The sequence below is a fragment of the Podarcis muralis genome, chromosome 10 (assembly GCF_964188315.1).
Source record: "Podarcis muralis chromosome 10, rPodMur119.hap1.1, whole genome shotgun sequence".
Lineage (NCBI taxonomy): Eukaryota > Metazoa > Chordata > Lepidosauria > Squamata > Lacertidae > Podarcis > Podarcis muralis.
Genome location: NC_135664.1, coordinates 57,489,773 through 57,511,721, shown reverse-complemented (window position 1 = coordinate 57,511,721; position 21,949 = coordinate 57,489,773). Strand labels below are relative to the sequence as shown.

At 43.4% G+C, this 21,949-nt stretch overlaps 1 protein-coding gene across 3 annotated transcripts in view; it reads right to left on the bottom strand.

Annotated features, from left to right (window-relative positions):
* TMTC1 (transmembrane O-mannosyltransferase targeting cadherins 1) overlaps window positions 1-21,949 on the bottom strand; it is a 171,035-nt gene that overhangs the window by 97,056 nt on the left and 52,030 nt on the right. For all 3 annotated transcript variants that reach the window (XM_077935118.1, XM_077935116.1, XM_077935117.1), the window contains one exon: window positions 21,547-21,753. In XM_077935118.1, the coding sequence (XP_077791244.1) occupies window positions 21,547-21,753 (207 nt within the window). The remainder of the gene's footprint in view (window positions 1-21,546; window positions 21,754-21,949) is intronic.

The following is a 21,949-nucleotide window of genomic DNA, read 5'->3' as shown; positions in this document are numbered from 1 at the left end:
GAGCTGAAGATGTCTGGGCTGGTGGCACCCTTATGGAATGTTTCTAAAATGAAGCAAGCTCTAAACTAAATCGCACCTATTTTTGAATGGCACCATCTGTGCATCACCACTAGCAACTAATCCTATGCATGTTCTATCTAAGCCTAGAGTGGGCATCAAGGGCATGCACAGAAGGTGGACACACCCAGACAAAGATCCACTGCAATACATAGGGCAAGGTTCCTGACAATGGCAGAGAGTACATGCAACTTGCCTCTCTGCTCTTGCTGTCACAATCGCTGCTTGAAGCAAGACCCGAAACCTGAGGTTTGCTCAGCAGGTGTTCAGCCTGTCTGCCATCCACTAAACTCTGGAAGTGAACTACAGAGTAGAAAGCCAGGCCACCAAAAGAATCCCCTTAACAGCAAATAGCTCAGAATAGGCCATTCCAGACCAAACTTACTCCCGAGACTGAACATTAAAGGCCAGCAACGGCGCATGTGAGGGGGTGGAACTGTCCTCATGACACCAGCATTTTTACTTTTTACCCAGATGGTGGGAACACTTCAAGGCTCTATGGAAGCATGGCTTTGGCTGCTGTGGTCTTGCCAGTGCAACCAAGCAGCTCTGAGCTTCACCCCTCCACCTTCTCAGGGTAAGCAGCAACATGTCAGGAGGAATACTCCACACCAGCACACTCTCTGCTAATATTAAGGGCGCCCTGCTGCTAACAGTCCTTGCCACAGATCTGCCTCACTTTTCCTCTGCTTGGTCTCCTAGGTTCAGCTCTTGCCCTGCCTCACTTTGCCCTACCACAGCTGTGCTACCGACAGCTTCCCCCTGACATAGCAGAAGAGTTATTCCGTATGTAGATATCGCTCTACAATTCAAGTGTGGAGCAACAAGAGCTGTGTACCAAATCACTTACTGTGTAAGTTTAATTTGACTTAGGTCTCTTGAACATAGCATGAGAGAAGAAACAGATACAGGAAACAACACACCAAATATCTATCAGTTCTTTATTAATAAGGGTAACACTTATCATGAAAAAATGGAACAAAAAATATTACAAACATGCAAGTTCTTTGGCAATCTAACTACCCCCCTCTTAACAGACCTCTTGGGAACCACAAGGCTGCCACTCTGGGATCCAAGATGGAAGGCAGGCAGGATATAAACAAGCAATTTTTAACTCAAGTGGGGTGGGGGCATGACATGTAGTATATCTAGCATCTTTCCACCTTGCCTTTAAAAAGGGTGTGTGAGAGTTTTGCTTGGGGGAGAGTTTTATGTTGAATATGAAGTTAATGGTTTGTATGATTTCCCCTCCTATGAAATAATGTACAGAATGGATGTATATGTTTGTCTGTCTGTCAGTGTAAGTCACTTGGGGACTTTTGAAGTAAAAAGGGAGACTTAGGTTTAATCAAATGAATGAATAAAATAGGTACAGAGCCAACAGAAGCCAGATCTGGCAGCACTACTTAGTAGTCAGAGGGCAATAACTACCTCTAGACTGAATTGTCATTAGCTAGGAACTTGGCTCTTTGTTCTCCAAAAGGGCTGGTGCAAAACATGAGCTATTTCCTTAAGTATTGTTCAAATGAAGACCCTGCCTATTTTCCACAAGCAATTTCCTTTATCAAGCCAATATCTACTCTATATCAGTTAAATGGAGGCCAGTTCCAAAGCCATCAGGAAAACAGGCCCTTCCTGTGCAGAAAAGGGTCTAATCTGACATTCTGATCTGTCAAGCTCCCTTGCTCAAGTCAGATGAAATAAAGGAGGCTGTATTCATTCCACAGCAATGAACACACCCTAAATGGAACTGGTAACAAGTTTCCCTCCTTTTTTCTTATTTGGAAAAGCTCTGCTATTTTTATAAACAGTTTTCAGGCTGATTTCCTCCCTTTTAAAAAGACAGATGCAATTCCACTCACAATCTTGGAAGAGATAAAAATGATTCATTTGGGGGCAGGAGATTTTATCCCCCCCCCCTATGTTTTCTATTTTTGCAATAAAATATAAAGTCCAAAGAAAGCATCTCAAACTCTGACATGCCAGCACTGCCAGGATGACTAGTTTATGGTTGTTTTGACATCTGACATGACAAGCCAGATAGTTCCTTCTCAACTGCACCTTTTCCATTTATTCATTCTCCTCGGCATCCTTTATGCTCTTAGGATTCATGTCTTAAATGTGGATTGATTTTATCACCATATTCCAACACTGGTGACACTTAATTTATACATTCCACAGAATTAGTAAGAATTGAATCATAGGTGGCTAGCCAGATGTTGGACTACAACTTCAACCATCTGTGGTTATTGGCCATGCTGGTTGGATATTAAGAGTGGATATTGGCTTGATAAAGAAAATTGCTTGTGGAAAACAGCCCTTTTGAAGTTGTTCTCCAGCAACATCTGGAGAGCCACAGGTTAGCTGCCCATTTATTAGGTGTTCAAGAGCTGAGGTGGCAGAATACACTGTATGACTTCAGGCTATGTCATGGAACCTGTGGTGCCAGCTAGGATGGGACTAGATGACAAGATCTGTCAGAGGAGAAGTGGGATCCAGAGGTTGGAGATAGTGAGTGCTCAAGCAAGGAAGGGTTTCACCCCATTGTTGCTGGACATCACAGAAGGGGAGGGGGAGCCGCTGGAGCAACTGTCCACTTCGTCCCCTGAGAATGAAGTTCTCATGGTAGCTGAGGAGGTGGTCAGTGAACTGGCAGGGCCAGCCAAATTAGAAGCAGGCAGTGAGTCAGAAGGTTGGTCTCAGGTACCATCACCAAGGACACACTACCATATGCACTGGTGCAAACTGATCTGCCCTGTAGGGGCACACACTTGCAACCAAGGTTTTCTCACTTGGGGTAAGAATCACATGAATGACTGGTCCTGCCCTACCCTTTAGAAGTAGGGCAGGAGGTTGGGACAACAACGGCTTTGCTAATTATTGGTCAAAATCCTTATAACTCTGTCTGTAGACCTTAACCGTGACCCTGGTTTTGGACAATGTAGATGCAATCTCCTCCCTGGGAGCCAGCAGGTTCATACAGTCACAAAAAACCATAGTTTGCCTAACTGTGATAGGTGAGCACGGTATTCTTACACTGTGCGGTTCAGGATTCCCTGCTCCTCCTAACTACCATGGTGCTGTTTCATTGTCTTTCAGGGCTATTTGAAATACATGCTAGGTTTGGACACGTGGGATTTGCTCTCACAAAAGAAGTGATGGCCTCCAAGATGGGTGGCTTTAAAAGAGGATTAGGCATATTTGTGGAGAATAAGGCTATCAATGGTTATGCTCTACCTTCCACTGTCAGAGACAGTCTGCTTCTGAAAGCCAGTTGCTGGGAATCCCAAGTGGGGAGAGTGTTGTTGCGCTTATGTCCTGCTTGCAGGCTTCTCATTGGGGTACATGACTGGTGACTCCAAGAGCAGGAATCTGGACTAGATGAGCCCCTGGCCTGATCCAGCAGGCTTTTATTTGGTTCAGGGAATCTGGAAATGGAGGGGTCTCTAATACTCTTGTTACTGGCAGACTGTGATCTGGTTGGGTTTACACAGTTGCCACTCAGAATTTCTGTAGAGGTAGCAGATCAGTTCTGTTTATTGGTCTGGTGGTTTCCAAAACTCTCCTAGGTTCTTTCTCTCCCTGCAATGTTTCTGCCTTCATTTGCAGGGAAACTGGAAGCATTAAAACACAAGTGGAGACTGTAGGTGCACAAAACCTGAATCAGATGTATACAAGCACAATGAAATGCCCATTTTCAGACTATCAATGAACCAAGTCTTTTTTTCCCTTGTCCATCCCCTTGTTGTCCAGACAGAGCTGTCCACCTGAACGACTCCAGGTGGTAAATGTGCTTCTAAACTCTAGCACAACCTGCCTGGATATTGAGCCATCTGTTGCCTGCTTACAAGACACTTCTCGGATAAAAATCAATGTTATCCATTGCAATATAAACATCGCAACTGAGAACAGTGTATATACCAGAAGCATCATTAGCATCCCTCTGTTTCTATATTTGATGTGGATGAGCTGCTTCGAGAGGTCTGCAGAATCCCTTGAACCGGTACAAATTACTGAGTTCTACAGAACTCCTCCTTATCTCCCTCTTAAAATTGCTGTCAAAAGAGAATTGGAGTGGCATTGGGCCAAGCTCTGACCAGTCTGTCCAGTACATCTCCCTTCAAGAGAACTGCTGTACTGGAACACGTCAGACAACAGGAAAGTTCCAATGGAAGGCACAGAAAAAGGACACACCCAAAACATGGTAGGTAAACTTGGAAACCAGAAAGATATAGCACTTATCCACAGAACCTAGGACTTGCTGATCAGAAGGTCAGTGGTTCGAATCCCCATGACGGGGTGAGCTCCCATTGTTCGGTCCCAGCTCCTGCCAACCTAGCAGTTCGAAAGCATGTCAAAGTGCAATTAGATAAATAGGTACCGCTCTGGCGGGAAGGTAAACGGCATTTCCGTGTGCTGCTCTGGTTCGCCAGAAGTGGCTTGGTCATGCTGGCCACATGACCCGGAAGCGGCCAATAAAGCGAGATAAGTGCCGCAACCCCAGAGTCGCCCGCGACTGGACCTAATGGTCAGGGGTCCCTTTACCTTTACTTACACTTATCGCTTGCCCTGCTCTTTCCAGACACATATCCACACTTTAAAGCTCTATGTCCAAGTGCAAACACCCGCTCTTTAAAGCTGAAACACAACAAACGGCAGTTCAGGTTTTCTGCATTGTCCTTTGCTCCAACCTATTGGGTTATCCCTGTTCTGTATGGAAATGGAAAGATCCTAATTCAGAAAATTGGTGGCTGATGAAGTCTAAAGACATCAGTGTAGTAACCACTGTACACACAGCTCTTCATTCAAAAGAACATGTCATCTTAGAAAGGCATTTGAAGTTCTAGGGTTGCATATTTTGAACAGCAAGAAAAGAGGACACATTTGCTGATTTCTACTTTTAAGGGACACAGGTGGCGCTGTGGGTTAAAGCCTCAGCACCTAGGACTTGCCGATCGAAAGGTCGGCGGTTCAAATCCCTGCGGCGGGGTGCGCTCCTGTCGTTCGGTCCCAGCGCCTGCCAACCTAGCAGTTCGAAAGCACCTTTGGGTGCAAGTAGATAAATAGGGACCGCTTACTAGCGGGAAGGTAAACAGTGTTCCATGTGCTGCGCTGGCTTGCCAGAGCAGCGATGTCACGCTGGCCACGTGACCCGGAAGTGTCTGCGGACAGCACTGGCTCCCGGCCTATAGAGTGAGATGAGCGCACAACCCTAGAGTCTGGCAAGACTGGCCTGTACGGGCAGGGGTACCTTTACCTTTACCTTTACTTTTAACTATGGATTGCTATGATGACTCTACCCATGAAAAAGAGGACATGTCCTGGAAAAAGAGGATATATGGCAACCCTCTGAGCCTACCACTACTGACCAAAGCCCTACCTAATGTGTACAGCTTTAGCAAATGGTTAAGAGTCTTCATTATAAGCATTCCTTGTTTTTTAAAAAAGTTGGCCACTGTAATAAGAGGATGATTCTACACCCAACAGATGCATCTCCTTTTATTTAGAAAAGAACTTAGAAAAAACTACATAAGCACTGAAAACTTCGCCACAGTTTATCAGAATGGATAAATGAAAAGACAGCAATACCATAGTTCCTGTTCTTAACGACAGCCCAATAATAAACTTCACAAAAGGTGTTGGCACAGAGCATACCGCCAACCGTTTCCGGCATTTATTGGAAGGAATGCAAAATGTACATTGTATATTGCCATTCAACAACAACAATATCCTTTGCAGAAAATGGGTTGATTCTGGCTTTGACTGAAAGAGATACTGCACAGGCTTAGGCAAGCAATTCTTTAATAGATGCGCACGCACACACAACCAGGCATTTAGATATAACAAATGCAACAGCTTCTCTATAATAGGAATGAAAGTGAGAGAGCAAAGGAAAAAAACTAAACAGCACAATTCAGACATTGTGCCAAGCCATGGTTTCTGGTAATCCTAGTTATGAATTGACACCATAGTCAGAACTTTCAAATGTACAGAAGACAAACCTTGTTTTGAACCTACTTGTCTGCTTTCATTTTGTATCTGCTCGGCATCAAGCTCCCTTCTCAGTGTTGCAACAGCCTTATGAAGCCATAATTGTAGTTTGTGAATTCAGATATAGCAGCACAAACTGTGGTTTGCAAACCAGCTCTGAACCATGCTTTGATATCCAAGTTCAGTTCCTTGCAAACCATGGCTTGTAAAGTGACATAAGTTCAGTCATGCAATCAAACCGTGCTTTGGTGGGATGTCTGAATTCAGCCATTAAACTGGAGAGATTTTTTCAGAGGTCTTTTATAGTTCCCAGGGCAAAGTGAAAGAGTGCATACAACACATCCCTGCAAGGGTGCATTTCAGGTGAGCAACAGTGGAGGACCAGCTGTCTTTTAACCATTGTGGTGTAATTAGAGTGTTTGACTAGGTCTGGGGAGAGCCAAGGTCAAATCCCCATTGAGCCATGAGGCTCAATGGGTGACCACAAACTAGCCACTGTCAGCCTAACCTACCACATAAGGTCACCGTCAGGCTAAAAGGGGGAGGGGATAACACCATACATGCAGCCCTGAGCTCCTTGAATGCATAAAGGTAAAGGTAAAGGTACCCCTGCCCGTACGGGCCAGTCTTGCCAGACTCTGGGGTTGTGCGCCCATCTCACTTAAGAGGCCAGGGGCCAGCGCTGTCCGGAGACACTTCCGGGTCACGTGGCCAGCGTGACAAAGCTGCATCTGGCGAGCCAGCGCAGCACACGGAAACGCCGTTTACCTTCCCGCTAGTAAGCGGTCCCTATTTATCTACTTGCACCTGGGGGTGCTTTCGAACTGCTAGGTTGGCAGGCGCTGGGACCAAGCAACGGGAGCGCACCCCGCCGCGGGGATTCGAACCGCCGACCTTTCGATCGGCAAGCCATAGGCGCTGAGGCTTTTACCCACAGCGCCACCCGCGTCCCCCTTGAATGCATAGAAATATAATAAATAAAAGAACTTTCAGAGAAACTTGCCAACCATTACTGAACTGAGGGGCTCCTGGTAAGCTTCTAGGGAACCCAAGGATTCTTCAGGAAATCATTTTTGAAAGCCTCGGTACTGTACAAATACCATCCTTATGCCAAATACATTTTTCATTTTTGCAGCCTGATCCTAAGATGAACACTACTGAGCTTGAGGCAATTCATCATCAAATTTTCTTGGGATCATAGCATTAAGAAACAAACACCTTGAGCCAAAAGCAAAAAAATCCTGAGCTTGCCTGTATGGGCCTTGTATTCCTTCCCCAATATTATCTATAAATCAGTGACCACATCAAAGAAATTCCAAAGCATACCACTAGTACGGTTCTAAAACAAAGTTGTTACTAATTGCTGTATCTCATTATCAGGGTGTTCCATCTGTGTGCCTTTGATTTATCCTATGGTAATTATTTCTGCCCGCAGCATTATTTCCCATTAAAATCAAGGGAAACCTAAAAAGGAAGGAGATCATAGAGCTCTTCATGTGCTCTGAGCAATATGGTCTTTCTCCATATCAATAATCTTGAAATCAGTTGAAAAACATTTCTATGCCTTAAAAATAGATTTTTGCATCAGGCTGGAAAACAAATTGTGGCAAAATTCAAACTTCAGCAGCAAAAAGTTGCCCAGGACAATGGAGTGCACCTCCGAGGGTGAAGTCAAACCACTGAGTTAGCAACGCTGAAATGACCTATCCGAGGTGCACGCCAGGACAGTGTGTATGGAGATCCTGGACTACCCAGACGACAAGACCCACCTCTCAGCTTTGCTGATGTGTTCGAAAGCAGAGCAATACGTTTCACACCAGCTTGGCTAGAGGAGTTGTCAGAAGGAGGAGTACAAGGTGCCATCCAACCATCTTAGCAATTCCACTCCAGACTTGTGTAGGGTTTATGCCTTAGCCTTTTCTTCTCCCGAAGATATCCCACAAGGCAGTAGAAGTTTAGGATCAGAGTTTTCCTGCTCCTAGATGGGCTTTGAGACCCATCGGCTCCCCTCACCTGGTTTAGCTGGCCTGTCAAAGCTGTTTCCTAGGGTGCGGCTGCTGTCACATGTAGACAGCTTCTAGGAGTCACAAGTGAGAGCTGAGTGCATGGTGGGAACCAAAGGTGGGCAAACATGTAGATAATGCATATACTGCTTACTTTTGGGGGGGGGGCAGGAATCTTCAGTGTTTTACAAGTATCATAAAATGTTACAGATATTATATGCTACCAGTACAACAGATATGCCAGCAAAACTCCAGATTATATATTGTTGACTATGATTGGCAGCTGTTCTTGGGCTTGCAGACAGGGAGTCTTTCCTAGTTCTACTTGAAGATGCCAGGGATTGAACATGCGACCTTCTGCATGCAAAGCAGATGCTCTGTCACTTAGCTTCTCTGTATCCATCCTTAACCAACCCTCCATGTTCTGGAGCAAGAACTGGACCAAGAGCTGACCAAGAGGAAGCTGTGCAAAGTAGTTCAGTAAGAAGCTGAATCTCCTCCCTCCAGATTGGAACCCTGAACAGGAGGGTTATCTCACCTGACATAGCTAACAGCTGTTGGAAGACCTATCTTCCTTCATGAACTGGTCCAGCCTTCCTTTAAAACATCCATCTAAACTGAAAGCCATGCACAAGTGAATTCAGTAAGTTAATCATGCAGGGTGCTAAGCTAATGATATAATTGCCACTTAATACTAGACACAAGCTAATAAGCAGAGATTAACTTAATGGCGACCAATTTAATACATACGTACATATATATGTCAAAAGGCTGGACCTTTCATCTGATCCAGCATACTAATGTATTATTATTTGCATTTTTGAAGTGTTCAGAAAGTCTTGCCTCGTGAGCACTGCTATCCTCACAAATCCCCCTTCCTTCCTTCGTTCTTCTTTCCTTTATTCTGAGTTGTAGTTACAAGTAAAGCCCACGTTTTGAAGACCGTCACCATGAAGACTAAAAATCTCTCCATGTGCAAATCTATAAGCAGGTCTTGGTTAGACTAGAATAGGGAAGACCCCTGTTCACATCTCTGCCCAGCCATAAAGCTCCCTGTGTGACCTTAGATTCTACCTCACAGTACTGTTTAGTGTAAAAAAAAGTAAGTCGGGAGCTGTTTATACTACTTTGAGTTCTTTAGAGAGATGGCGAGATGTAAAGGGTGAGCTGCTTTGACACATAATGAACTCCAGAAAGAGTTCTACGCCTACGATCAAAAGCTTTTGCTCTCATCCTGGTGGAAGGAAAGTATCATTATTTAGCAGGCAGCTGAGCATCATTATGGCGCAGTGGCAGCTTTAGACAATTGAGGAATCTGCTTATTTACAGATGAGCAGGTTTAGAAGAATCGCCTCAGCACTGAGATGATTTTTATTTTTTATCTTATTCACACCTTGAAATTAACTGAACTACCCAAAGGAACCAAGATGCCTTAGCAGCACAGATATATTCTTTCATTATTAAGAATGTCGTTGAGGCCTCTTGTTGGATTCTGACATTTCCAATCTCCCAGCATGTAACATTCCAGAGCCATTAAAATGACAAATGGATTTCCAAGAGGGGGGAGGGGCGGAGAGAGATACCAGACTGCCTCCAGACTACTTTAGCAACAAAAATATTTCAGCGATAGTCTGTCAAATGTTTGTTGCTCAATGGGACATAAGGCAGTCACGTGGTAAGTCACTCCGAGGCTGCATTCACATGGCAGTTTGTTCTAGTCCCCTGTTAATTTCCACATTATACTAGAGCTTTCCTATGACATAAAAGCCACTTCCAGAAAACTAATGGAATATAATGCATGTTTAGCACTCATTTTCATATTATTTGATTCCAGAAGAAATAGGTTTGCAGATGCCATAACCCGGAAAATCTTGGGAGTAAAGTGAAGACATTTGGGGCACGTTTCCAGCATACATTTTGTTAAGTTGTGGGTGAACATATCAGACGACACAGCGATTCTTCAAACAGCTCTTGTTTATTCACAGGCCAGAACAGAACTGAACTGAAAGGTTCAGCCAGCCTGCTTATATAGAGCTCCAGTACAACGTAACTGTAACAACTTTCTGTAACTATCCAATCACTGAACGTCACTTTCGATCCCTTATTTGCATACGTGGACCTGAACTATCTACAGTATCCCCCTGCTGGCCCAGGGTGAGAACTTCAGTACATAACATATTTCTTTCCTGTTGTTTTCATGGGGGAACAGAAACATGTATGTATGGAAAGAGAGGGGAAGTAGGGATGTTGCCCAATGATGTTTGCTGTTGTGTCACACCACACCCACTGCTGTGAATGAAGTTCAGTGCAGCATGCCTGTGTTATCAGTTGAAAAGCCACAGTTCCATAATACAACAGATACTGCAATGTGAAAGGGACATAAGAAAACATAATGCACTAGCACTATGGTCAGGAAGACTATCACAATAGTCCCCAAGTCTGAATGCGACCTGGGTTGGAAGTCTCTTTTTCTCAACAAACAAAAGGAAGAAACAAGAATTCTTCCTTAGCCACCAGGGACCTCAACTTCTGTCAAGTCCCTCTGAAAAACAAATCAATAGTGGAGCACTCAAGTGTCATTAGCAGTAAGCCAGTTTAAAAGTGGTTTACAATTTGGAAGGCAGATGTGCTCTAAGATATAAGAATAGCAATGACGCAAGTAGCAATGCTCATCGTTATCCTTAGCAAGCAGGTCAAAAGAAAGGAGAGATGACTGGGGTCACATTGATCCACATTATAAAATCCCAGGGTGGAACCAAAACAGCAGAATGGCTCAGCAGACCCATGAGCGACTTGCATTTTGAAGGGACAGACCTGAAACTCAAAACAACTGTGCAATGACTAATGAAAAGACCCAAAGACACACACTTGTGAACCATGTTAGTGCATAACACTGATATACTTTGCTTGTTCCCAAATCTCAAACATTCCATGTCATGCTATTGTGCCAGTCTGTCTCAAAGTCACCGCTGAAGAGATTAGCAACATCCTTCTGGTTTCTGTGTTCATCCTGCAATAGCCCCAAAGGATGCAGCTTAATCTCCAGAGGCCATTAACCTTCGTGCTGCAACATCTGGATTGCACAGCACAGAGCAAACCAACAGGCAAAGAATCGTAAAAGAGACTTAACAAGCCAGTCTTTATATTGGGGTTGGACATCCGCTGTTTGACCTTTAAAGACCTAAATGTGTTAGAACAGGAGTGGTGGGGTTTGGTCCTTCAACTACCACCAGCCCCAGCAAGCATGGCCAATGGACCAGGGATGATGGGAGCTGTAGTTCACCAACATCTGGAAAACCAAATGCCCAAACCTGTAAGACTTACAACCTGCTTCCTTAAGGTTCACTTCCTCGCAAACATGCCTAATTAGACCTTGAGATCATCTTTAGGTGCCCTTCTCCCTCAGTAAATACTGGGAAGCGGCTACTGGGGAGAAGGTTGATGACACTCAGGCTGTAGAATGGCCTACCCAGATATACCTGGGGGTCTTTTCTGAAATCCCAGAAAGCCACTGGCAGTCTGTGTAGATAATACTGAGCCAGATGAGCCAATGGTCCACCAGTGGACCAATGGCGCTGTAGAACATACCTGCAAGGGGGGGGGGCAGTCTGCAAGTGCCCATTGTCTAGTGTTATGGTTTTCTTCCTTTATTTGTGGTTGTAGACAGAACATGGCCAGCTCCCTTAGCCCTTCTACCCAAGCTCATTACACAGAAAAATCCCCATCCTGTTGTTGGGTTAAACTTCTGAGTCCCAAACCCCTATCTCCTGCCAAATCTGCAAAATGTCTTGAAGATTTTGCCCAGCACTATATACAGCCGGTTCCAACACAGCATTTTTTCCTCCAAGTCAGTGCTTTCAGAACTGACTCCCAATGAGGCATCAAGCTAAAGGAAAGCATTACCTCATAACTGATCAATGGGGAACCTTCAGAGACTATCTATAAACTATCCCATATGAGGTCTTAAGAAGAACTGTGTTGTGAAAGTTTTAACACAATGGTGAGAAGTGCAGGCAGATCAAACTAAATATGGAGAGGTTCATGTGAGACATATGCACAAACTCACAGCCCCTGTCTTCAAATTATCAAAAAATTATCGAGATCTTTTTCTCTGAATCCTTTGGTACAATCCCTTAATTCCCATATTCAACTATAACAAAGCAACAGCATGTATCAGTAAATAATCAAGACATTCTACCCCTGCCCCCTCTTCCTCGGTTATTTCCATTGCTTTGTATATTAAACTGTAAACTCCTTCAGGCAGAGACCTGCCATATTGCACTCCAGTAAAGTGTTATGCACACTGATGGCATGCGCATGCGCATGCGCGCACACACACACACACACACACACACACAATAAGCCTGCAACATACATAGGGGTTACGTTCCAGGGATCACAGGAATAGTCAAAACACACTGGGTTCAATGGCAGGTGAGATTGCCAAAGTTCTTTTTCCTTGACAACCACCCCCTTTTTAAAAAATGCCAGGTGCAGAAAGATGGATGTGCACAAGTTAAATGAGTGCAAGTTGAGGACTTACTGTACAAAAATCAAGCTTTGTTGTGATTTTCATTCTTCTATGCTTCTTTTATGCTAGACTCCATCAAAGTTATTTCGTAGAGGCCATGAATTCCACAGAATGCATGTTGTGCAAAGAATGATACAGTGGTGCCTTGCAAGACGAAAAGAATCCGTTCCGCGATTCTTTTCTTCTAGTGGTTTTTTCGTCTTGCGAAGCAACCCCATTGGCGGCTAAGCGGATTAGCGCTATTAGCAATTTAGCGCTATTAGCGGCTTAGCGGGCTTAGCGGCTAAGCTGTTAAAAGGCTATTAACAGCTTAGCGGCTTTGAAAAAGGGGGGGAAGCGGGGGGGGGGGAAATGGCGAGACTCGCAAGACGTTTTCGTCTTGCGAAGCAAGCCCATAGGGAACTTCGCCTTGCGAAGCGCCTCCGCGACGGAAAACCCTTTCGTCTAGCGGGTTTTCCGTCTTGCGAGGCATTCGTCTTGCGGGGCACCACTGTAATTTCTTAGGTCTTAAATCTGCTACTAATTGATTTCAGTGGGTTCAGGGTGTTCTGCATGGGTCTCCTCCTATTTTATCCTCACAACTACCATCTGAGGGAAGTGAGGGTGAGAAACAGTGAGGAGTCCACGGTCACTCTGTGAGCTTCAGAGCTGAGTGGGGATTTGAACTGGGTCTTGAAAGTCCTGGTCCAACATTACTTTGTTTGCATGCATGGAGAAAGCACAACCCAGGCTAGGTTAAGCACCCTTAAATGCCTGTGATATTAGTTTAATCCCGAAGTGCTGAAGTACTCCTTCTTGCTTAAGATGTCCAATCCCCCTGATTGCCTTTTCTCGTAATAGTCCTATCTTGCAAGTTTGGAACTGCATACAAAATTTGCATGTAATGCCGTTTAATTGCCATAGAAATATGATTGGGAGACTGTATTAAAGATACCTATAATAAAAGAAATGAAATGCTTCCGGCTGAGTCGCCTACTAGCTATAATAGGCTTATGTATTCTCTATATGTTATGAGTCAATTCTTCCTCCCACCAGATCCAAAACTTAGTTTATATGCCTTGAAACAATCTTGAGACTTGCACTTTGGAAAGTGTTTATGTAAATTTAATATGTATCTGAAATAAGCCACTGGGAAAGAGGTTTAATTAAGCCAGTGAACACAAATGGGATCCAAAGATGGCTACGTTATGAAGTGGAAGAAGACAGGATTAAGGACAGAGGGAAATGCCCTTGGTGGGTGGTCTTTTTCTATACAATTGAAATTGCTTCTGTTCCATTATCTGGCATGAAGAACAGAGGGCACACAATGATAACTGGAACATCAGGACTGGGAAAATATATCCAGTTATTTAAATGTTATGGGGCCAAGATCAAATTTAGCCACAGCTGAAATTATTTTCTAACCATTTAGACCACATTTCCAGTCAAAAGAGCCAGATTCACTCAGTGCAAGCTTGTGCTTGTGTACTGTACAAGACTCACTGCGGACTCAACTATACAGCTACAAATAAAACGTTTTCAATGTGTTGTGAAGTGCATTACACAAATGTGACAACAAGTGGCGATGATGAGCTATGGCAAATTCAATATATATTTTCCCCAAAAAAAATTCACATTGTTTTTTATGTGTCTAGATTTCACCTGTGTTCCACTTATACCCTTGCATCTGCATTTAGAACAGCAGCCTCCACTAATTAACTAAAAAGGCTTTGATAATCAGCCTTTTAACCTATTAATCTATTATGTTTTTTAAAAATCAAAACCTTGACACAGAAGCCTTTTAGAAATATTGAAATATTTTTGAAATATTGAAGGAATTAATAAATTTAATAAGCAAATGTCTAGCTTCCATTGTAAGAGGGAATGCCCATTTTTGCTATTTACCCCCTTCCCTATTATAGGGAACGCCAACATATCCTCAAAAACAAAACAAAAATGTGCCTCCAAGTCATCACCTCACTATTTAAGCAGCTACAGTTTTAGATGGTCCGTGAGAAGACTGTCCCAAGAACCTGTAACACATACACAAGAAACATTTTTGTCAACTCTAAACACTGGGAAACACTGGCCTGGGAGCACTCCAATTGGAGAACAGCCTTTACCAAAGGCGTCATGGGCTTTGAAGACACTCGAACTCAGGACGAAAGGGAGAAATGTGCTAAGAGGAAGGCGCGCTTGGCAACCCCTCACCATGATCAACTCCCACCTGGAAACCTATGTCCCCACTGTGGAAAGACATGTGGATCCAGAATTGGCCTCCACAATCACTTACAGACTCACTGTTAAAACCGTGTTCATGGAAGACAATCTTACTCAGCTACGAGTGATTGCCAAAGAAGATGACAACCGAGGAGACGCAACTCAACTCACTTTTTGAAAAAACGTAGAGAAGTTCCTGTGACAAATTTCTGTCAAACTAGGAGTGAGGAACCTGTGGCTTTCCAAATACTGAGGGATCACTGGCCATGCTGGCTGGGGCTGATGGGAGTTGGCATCCAAAAACATCTGGAAGGCCACAGATTTCCCGCCCCCTATATTAGACAATGCTTCAAATAATCTATTCAGATGATGAGTTAGATGCTCTGTGGAGCCCTCCTTGCTATTTGATTTCTGGCCAGCAATATCTGGTGGCGAAAATTCCGGGTCTTGAAATTTTAATTGCAAAACGGCTCACAGCTGTGTTGCTTCCTCCAACATTTCAAGATCTCTTTCTCCTGCTATTTTTTTGCTGGGGCTGGTATTAGTAGAGGAGCAAGAATCAGAGCATCTTGTGTGTGTGTGTGTTGGCACCCATACAAAAAAAACTCCAGTGTAAACAATCTGGTCCTATTGACCTTGGAAGCGCACACAGCATCCATCAAACGCAGCTGAATTGCAAATGCAGGGAATAACGATGAAATAGAGACAGCTGTCTTTGAGCCCTCCAACATTTAACTTCCTGACCGGAGCTTGTAAAAACCCTCTCCTCATAGATCAGCAAGGCCTATTATGCAGTCTGCTGGTTACGTTTAAAATAAAATAGCCACTCCCTGCTATAAATCTGCACTTTATAACAAGGAAAGAATCCAATGATGTTAATGTAAGCCACAACTTTTCAAGATAAATTTCCCGTTCTTTGGGGAGGATTGAGATGGGGTGGGTGGGGTAGAGATATTCCCACCAAATAAAATAAAATCTAGGAAACAATGAAACACTTTCTGCCCCAGATGACACAACAATCCCTGAACAGCAACAAGATTGTATCAGGTTCTCTTCTAAAAACAAACACAGCATGCAATGGAAAAGGGCTGTGTTTCAATGGAAGAGCAAATGCTTTGCAAGCAGAAAATCCTAAATTCAATCCCTGGTATCTTCCCAAAAAAGCTGTCAAGATGGACAGTACTGAGTGAGATGGACCAATAGACAAACCCTGTAGAAAGCTGCTTCCAACACAGGTAAAGGTAAAGAAGAAGAGGAAGAGTTTGGATTTGATATCCCGCTTTATCACTACCCGAAGAAGTCTCAAAGCGGCTAACATTCTCCTTTCCCTTCCTCCCCCACAACAAACACTCTGTGAGGTGAGTGGGGCTGAGAGACTTCAAAGAAGTGTGACTAGCCCAAGGTCACCCAGCAGCTGCATGTGGAGGAGCGGAGACGCGAACCCGGTTCACCAGATTATGAGTCTACTGCTCTTAACCACCACACTGGCCCTAAAGGACCCCTGGATGTTTAAGTCCAGTCAAATTCAACTATGGGGTGCAGCACTCATCTTTGCTTTCAGGCCAAGGGAGCCGGCGTTTGTCCGCACACAGCTTTTCCGGGTCATGTGGCCAGCATGGCTAAACTGCTTCTGGAGCAATGGAACACTGTGACAAGTGCCAGAGCACATGGAAACGCCGTTTACCTTCCCACTGCAGCGGTGCCTATTTATCCCTTTATCTCTGTCACCCTCTTTCCCCCTGTTTTCCTCCTTCCTACACACATGAAAGGGTGTCAGGCTGCAGGTTACTCACCCCTATCTTAGCTGACAAGCAGATTCCTATCTGGGGTGGGATTGTTCTTTAAGTATCTTGGTCCTAAACCACTTTAAAAGCTTTCAAAATAACGACCAGCACTTTGAAGAAAGCCTGGGAACAGCTAGACCTGAAGCAAGAAGTATAATTTGCTTTTAGGTCACGTATACATGTTTTGTTTTAGGCACCATCTCAGAAAAGGCATTCTTCTTTTGTGTGTGGGCTGGGGGGGATGCAGGGGGAGAGACAATGTGTATGAGAGAAAAAGAAGATTAAGTGCCTTTCTTAATATAGTTCTTGAAAATCTACAATTTTAATAAGTTATTATGTTAGTTTCTTTTTAATCTGCTGCCCAATTAATCAGAGATATCTTTTTAGCTCATTAAAGGATTTGCCAATAATTACATTCACTGCATCTGAATGCTGCCTTTCTGTAAAGATTACAATGAAAGCAGTCTAATAGATTAAAAAATTAAACATTACAGGCTACCCCCCCAAAAAAAATCCACCACACATATCTCATTAGCAGAAGTTTGTAAATTCACTTGGCAAGAATAGGTTCCAGGTGACTATGTAGGGGAAGGTTTTCAAAAGCCAAGGTGGGTTTTCCCCTTTAAATGACTAACACAGGTATGTGAGAGTAGGTGAGTTATAATTTTTTTGTGGACTACTAATTTTTGTAGATTTATTTGCAAGTTTACTTTGTTGCTGTTTAGTTGTTTAGTCATGTCCGACTCTTCGTGACCCCATGGACCAGAGCACACCAGGCACTCCTGTCCTCCACTGCTTCCAACAGTTTAGTCAAACTCATGCTGGTAGCTTCGAGAACACTGTCCAACCATCTCATCCTCTGTCGTCCCCTTCTCCTGGTGCCCTCAATCTTTCCCAGCATCAGGGTCTTTTCCAGGGAGTCTTCTCTTCTCATGACGTGGCCAAAGTATTGGAGCCTCAGCTTCAGGATCTGTCCTTCCAGTGGGCACTCAGGGCTGATTTCCTTCAGAATGGATAGGTTTGATCTTCTTGCAGTCCATGGGACTCTCAAGAGTCTCCTCCAGCACCATAATTCAAAAGCATCAATTCTTAGGCGATCAGCCTTCTTTATGGTCCAGCTCTCACTTCCATACATCACTACTGGGAAAACCATAGCTTTAATTTAACTATACGAACCTTAAGTTTAGTTTAGGGCCTTGCAAATAACAAGCGGTTATTTTTAACATCTGAGTAAACAATCCATTTGACATGGAGATATTGCAAATATCTGAACCATCTTTGATTCACTCAATTTTTTTTGATGTTTTGATCATGCAATTTTAAAAGTATTTTTACAAGTTTGATAATTTCATCTCTCTTCCATAGTTGCACATAACCCAAACTCCCTGTTGTAATAAATAGAAATAACTTCTTACAAGACAGAAAAGACAAGAGCAGGTTATTAGCTTCGTGTTAAATTAAACGTTGAGGATATCAAGTGCACTCACCATGGCTTTGCAGAACTTAACTACAAATTGATAATTGGAGGACTGTACAGGGGAGATTTATAAAATCACAAAATGGTAATTAAACCTACCTCTCTCTCAATTTTAGTTCTCATTAGAAAACCATGCTTCCATACAACATTTAACTATGAGCAGTCCTCCATAAAGATGTCAGTCTTTCAAAGGGTGGTGAATAGTTTTCTTTTATTTTTTTATAAAGGGAAATGTTTCAAAAAGGTGCTCAACCAAGTTTGAAAGCCTTCATAAAAGTGCTGAGTAGACATTAATAACCTAACCATACTCCCTTGCATAGCAGAACACAGAATCTCGTGCTAGGCAAAGACTGGAGTTCCTGATGGGATTGATCCTGCACAACTGGCACTGTTACAGGTGCCACACAATACCTGTAATAAACCAACCTATTCTTGTAGTGCCATCGACACTTTGGAACTCCCTGCCTATTGATATCAGGCAGATACCTTCACTGCATTCTTTTCAGGGCCTGCTAAAAACATTTTTGTTTAGACAAGCCTACTGAGATATTTAGACTGCCGATGTGTTTTTAGTCTATTGCTGCTTTTGATTTTTTGAATGTTCGTTGGGTGATAAGAGGATGAACAAAGAAAGCTGGGTTTGGCTCTGTATGGTCTCAGTTTATATTGTTTATTAACAATAGTACAGTAATCTCCATTCTGTCTCAGTCACAGCAGCCACTATGGAGAAATTATCTTAACGCCTTAGACTTAAGTATACCCTGCGGGTGTGAGATGAAAATGTAATGTAAAAGATTTCCCAAGTTTGTTTTGATGCCATGTGGATGACTGCATAAAAGTCTTAACATATGTGCATATATTTCTCTTTGGAATACAACACTTTGTGTTTGGCAACTAAAAACATAATTCAACCAAGTTTGTAATTAAAAACAAACACTTGCATTGGACCATTAGGGTTTTTTGTTTGTCTGTTTTACAAAATATTGAGTAAAGGCCAAAAGCTACATTATAGATCACCTGGAGCGTTATGGTTCCTAACACTTTTCTAGCTGTTTCTCAACTGCTCCAGAACACAAAGACCCAAGGAAGCAGATATTGCTGACATCTTGCATAAGCATACAGCAGAACTACATGGGCAGAAGTTTTATCAGCAAAATTAGCTGTACCACTTCTGGATGCAGAAACTCTTTCAGAACAAATGCTGAAATCTGGTTATATCGAGAGCCCAACTGCTAACTCCTTTGTATGACTAGCTTGCCAACACATGGACATAAGAAAATGTTATGCCTGTAATGTACATTATGTCTGTAATGAGAATTAAGAATACATATCTGGACCTCCCAGCAACCAAAGACCACTGGGCAATGCACACAAAAAATCAAATACAATTCAATCAGTAAAACAATCACAATACAAAAATGATATAAAAACTCACAGCGCAACATAAGACAGTACCAAAAAGAAGCCTAAAAAGTGACCATAATAAAAATTAACAAAAAAACCAGCCTAAAATCCAGCAAATGGGAAAACTATTTGTAACCAGATCTGAATGCACTGAAACATAAAACATAAAAGTATGGCAGGGTAAAAAAGATCTTCACCTGGCTTCTCTGGGGCTGATAAGAGCTGTGGCCCAAAACTTCAGACTAGAAAAGGCTGCTGTAGAGAGACACGCTATAGATGCGCTGTAAAATCAGTGCATCTATAGGGCTGTTTGCATCCCTGTGGCCTGGAAATTTGTCACATTACTCCTTTCAGAAGTGTCTGCCTGGCTGTACACTTGTAGCACAAACCCTTGCTTTATTTTGCTATGGCTGCTTAGCCAAACTCTCCACACATGGTTTGGCCCCATGGTTATACCGCAGTGGTCACTACCCTAATCAACAAGTCCAGCGTTTCAAGGAAAAGATCACCTGGCAAATGAAAGACAACACCAGGAAACAAGCATATCCAATTAACAGCACTGTGCCCTATTAAGGAGGGATTAAAAAGGGATAATGGCTAATAAGACTTATTCACAACTCAATTACCAGCAGATGGGTAAGGAAACTTAGCAAGCAATACACATAAATCCTTAGTAGAAGGACGCTGTGCTCCACCCAGAGAGGAAAAACAGAAGTAACACAAAGCCCTTATTTCCTGTTCGCAAGTTGCCATTTAGTGACACAACCTAGGGGAAGTTGCTTTACTCATCTCTGCAGGATAGGGCCCTAAGTGCAGTGGCAGACTTTGGGCTCTCAAATTTCAGAGGTGCCCTATGCAACACTAAAATTTGGCATCCCCTGGCCTCTTGGCTCCATTCTACAGCATTGTTGTGGCGCCCCCTGCAGCACGGCACCCGGTGTGGCTGAACCAGTTGCGCTACCCTTAAAGCGCAACCTGCTAAATGGTCCTCACCCAAAATACCACATTCACTTGAAAGCTAGGTATGCTGGTGAAACTGCACTGGGACATGTTGGCTCCCCTGCAAAACAGAGGGGAGAAAGGAAACTAAGTTATGCTGTGTAGGAGAGCCACAATTCAGTGCCTGGCATCTCCAGGTACCAAGGCTTGGGTAGGAGGCAATGGGAGAAACCTCTGCCTATGACCCTAGACAGCCACTGCCAGTCAGAATAGACCCGAATGACCTAGGAGCAGGTTTCTCCAACCAGGCACCCTTGAGACTCCCTTCATCCTTGATTAACGATGGGGGATAAATCAGTCTGGCTCACATTTTAATGCAAATCTAATTGGCACTTCTCAAACCAACACACAAACCAAAATGCACCTCTTCAAATTTTGCATTGCAGCTTCGAAAACAATAAATGTGCACAAAAAACATATTATTAGGGGTAAGCGCACACAAAATTTCCTACATTGGTGAAAATGACATACAAAAACGCATTACAGTGGTACCTCAGGTTACGTACGCTTCAGGTTACAGACTCCGCTAACCCAGAAATAGTGCTTCAGGTTAAGAACTTTGCTTCAGGGTGAGAACAGAAATTGTGCTCCAGTGGTGCAGTGGCAGCAGGAGGCCCCATTAGCTAAAGTGGTGCTTCAGGTTAAGAACAGTTTCAGGTTAAGAACAGACCTCCGGAAAGAATTAAGTACTTAACCCGAGGTACCACTGTATATTGCTTGCAAAAATGTGTGTGTTAGGCAAAACACTTTACAGAAATGTGTATTTTAGATTAAATGTGCAAGAAAATGTATATGAATTTTTATTCAGACTTTTAAACAAAATTGTAAACTGGTGCAAAAGTGAGGAGAGCTAAACTTAAGACTGGGAAAATGGGAAACAGAGAGAAAGCAAAGTTGGCAAGATTCATCCCTCCCCAAACCATTGGGCCATGCTGCCTGGGGATGAGGAGAGTTGGGAGTCCACCAACATCAGGCTGGCGAAGACTAGGCCAAATGAACAAAAGGCATGATATGGGGAACACAAACCCATGTTCACCTGCTATTCTGATAAAAGCAGCTGGGTGCACTTCCAAGTTCCAAACATTTGTTTGAATATAGTACCTTAGCACAGCCCTCACAACTTTGCTCAAGACAGAAAGGCCGTTGTGCTGCTGTTCTTCAGGCGATGCCGGGTGGCAGGAGTTCCACGTCCCCTTGTGAGCCACGCGGTGCTTCCCATTTTCCCTGCTGGATGACTGAAATTGCAACGAAGCGTGTAGAGAAGCTGAAGGAGGCCGGGGAATCTTCTGGTGCACCCCTCCGTTTTTCCTAATTGAGAGAGGAATCGAAGCTTTTTATTAACAGACAGGTTTCCACATACATCGAACAGGGGCTACCTACAGCATTTATTTGGTTCCACCTGTGTGAAAAGCGGTGTTAGGATGATCCCACACCCAATATCATTTCTCAGATGGCATGACAAGAGTGCTCCTCTGAGTCATTCTCTAGGGCTGAAAATGAATCG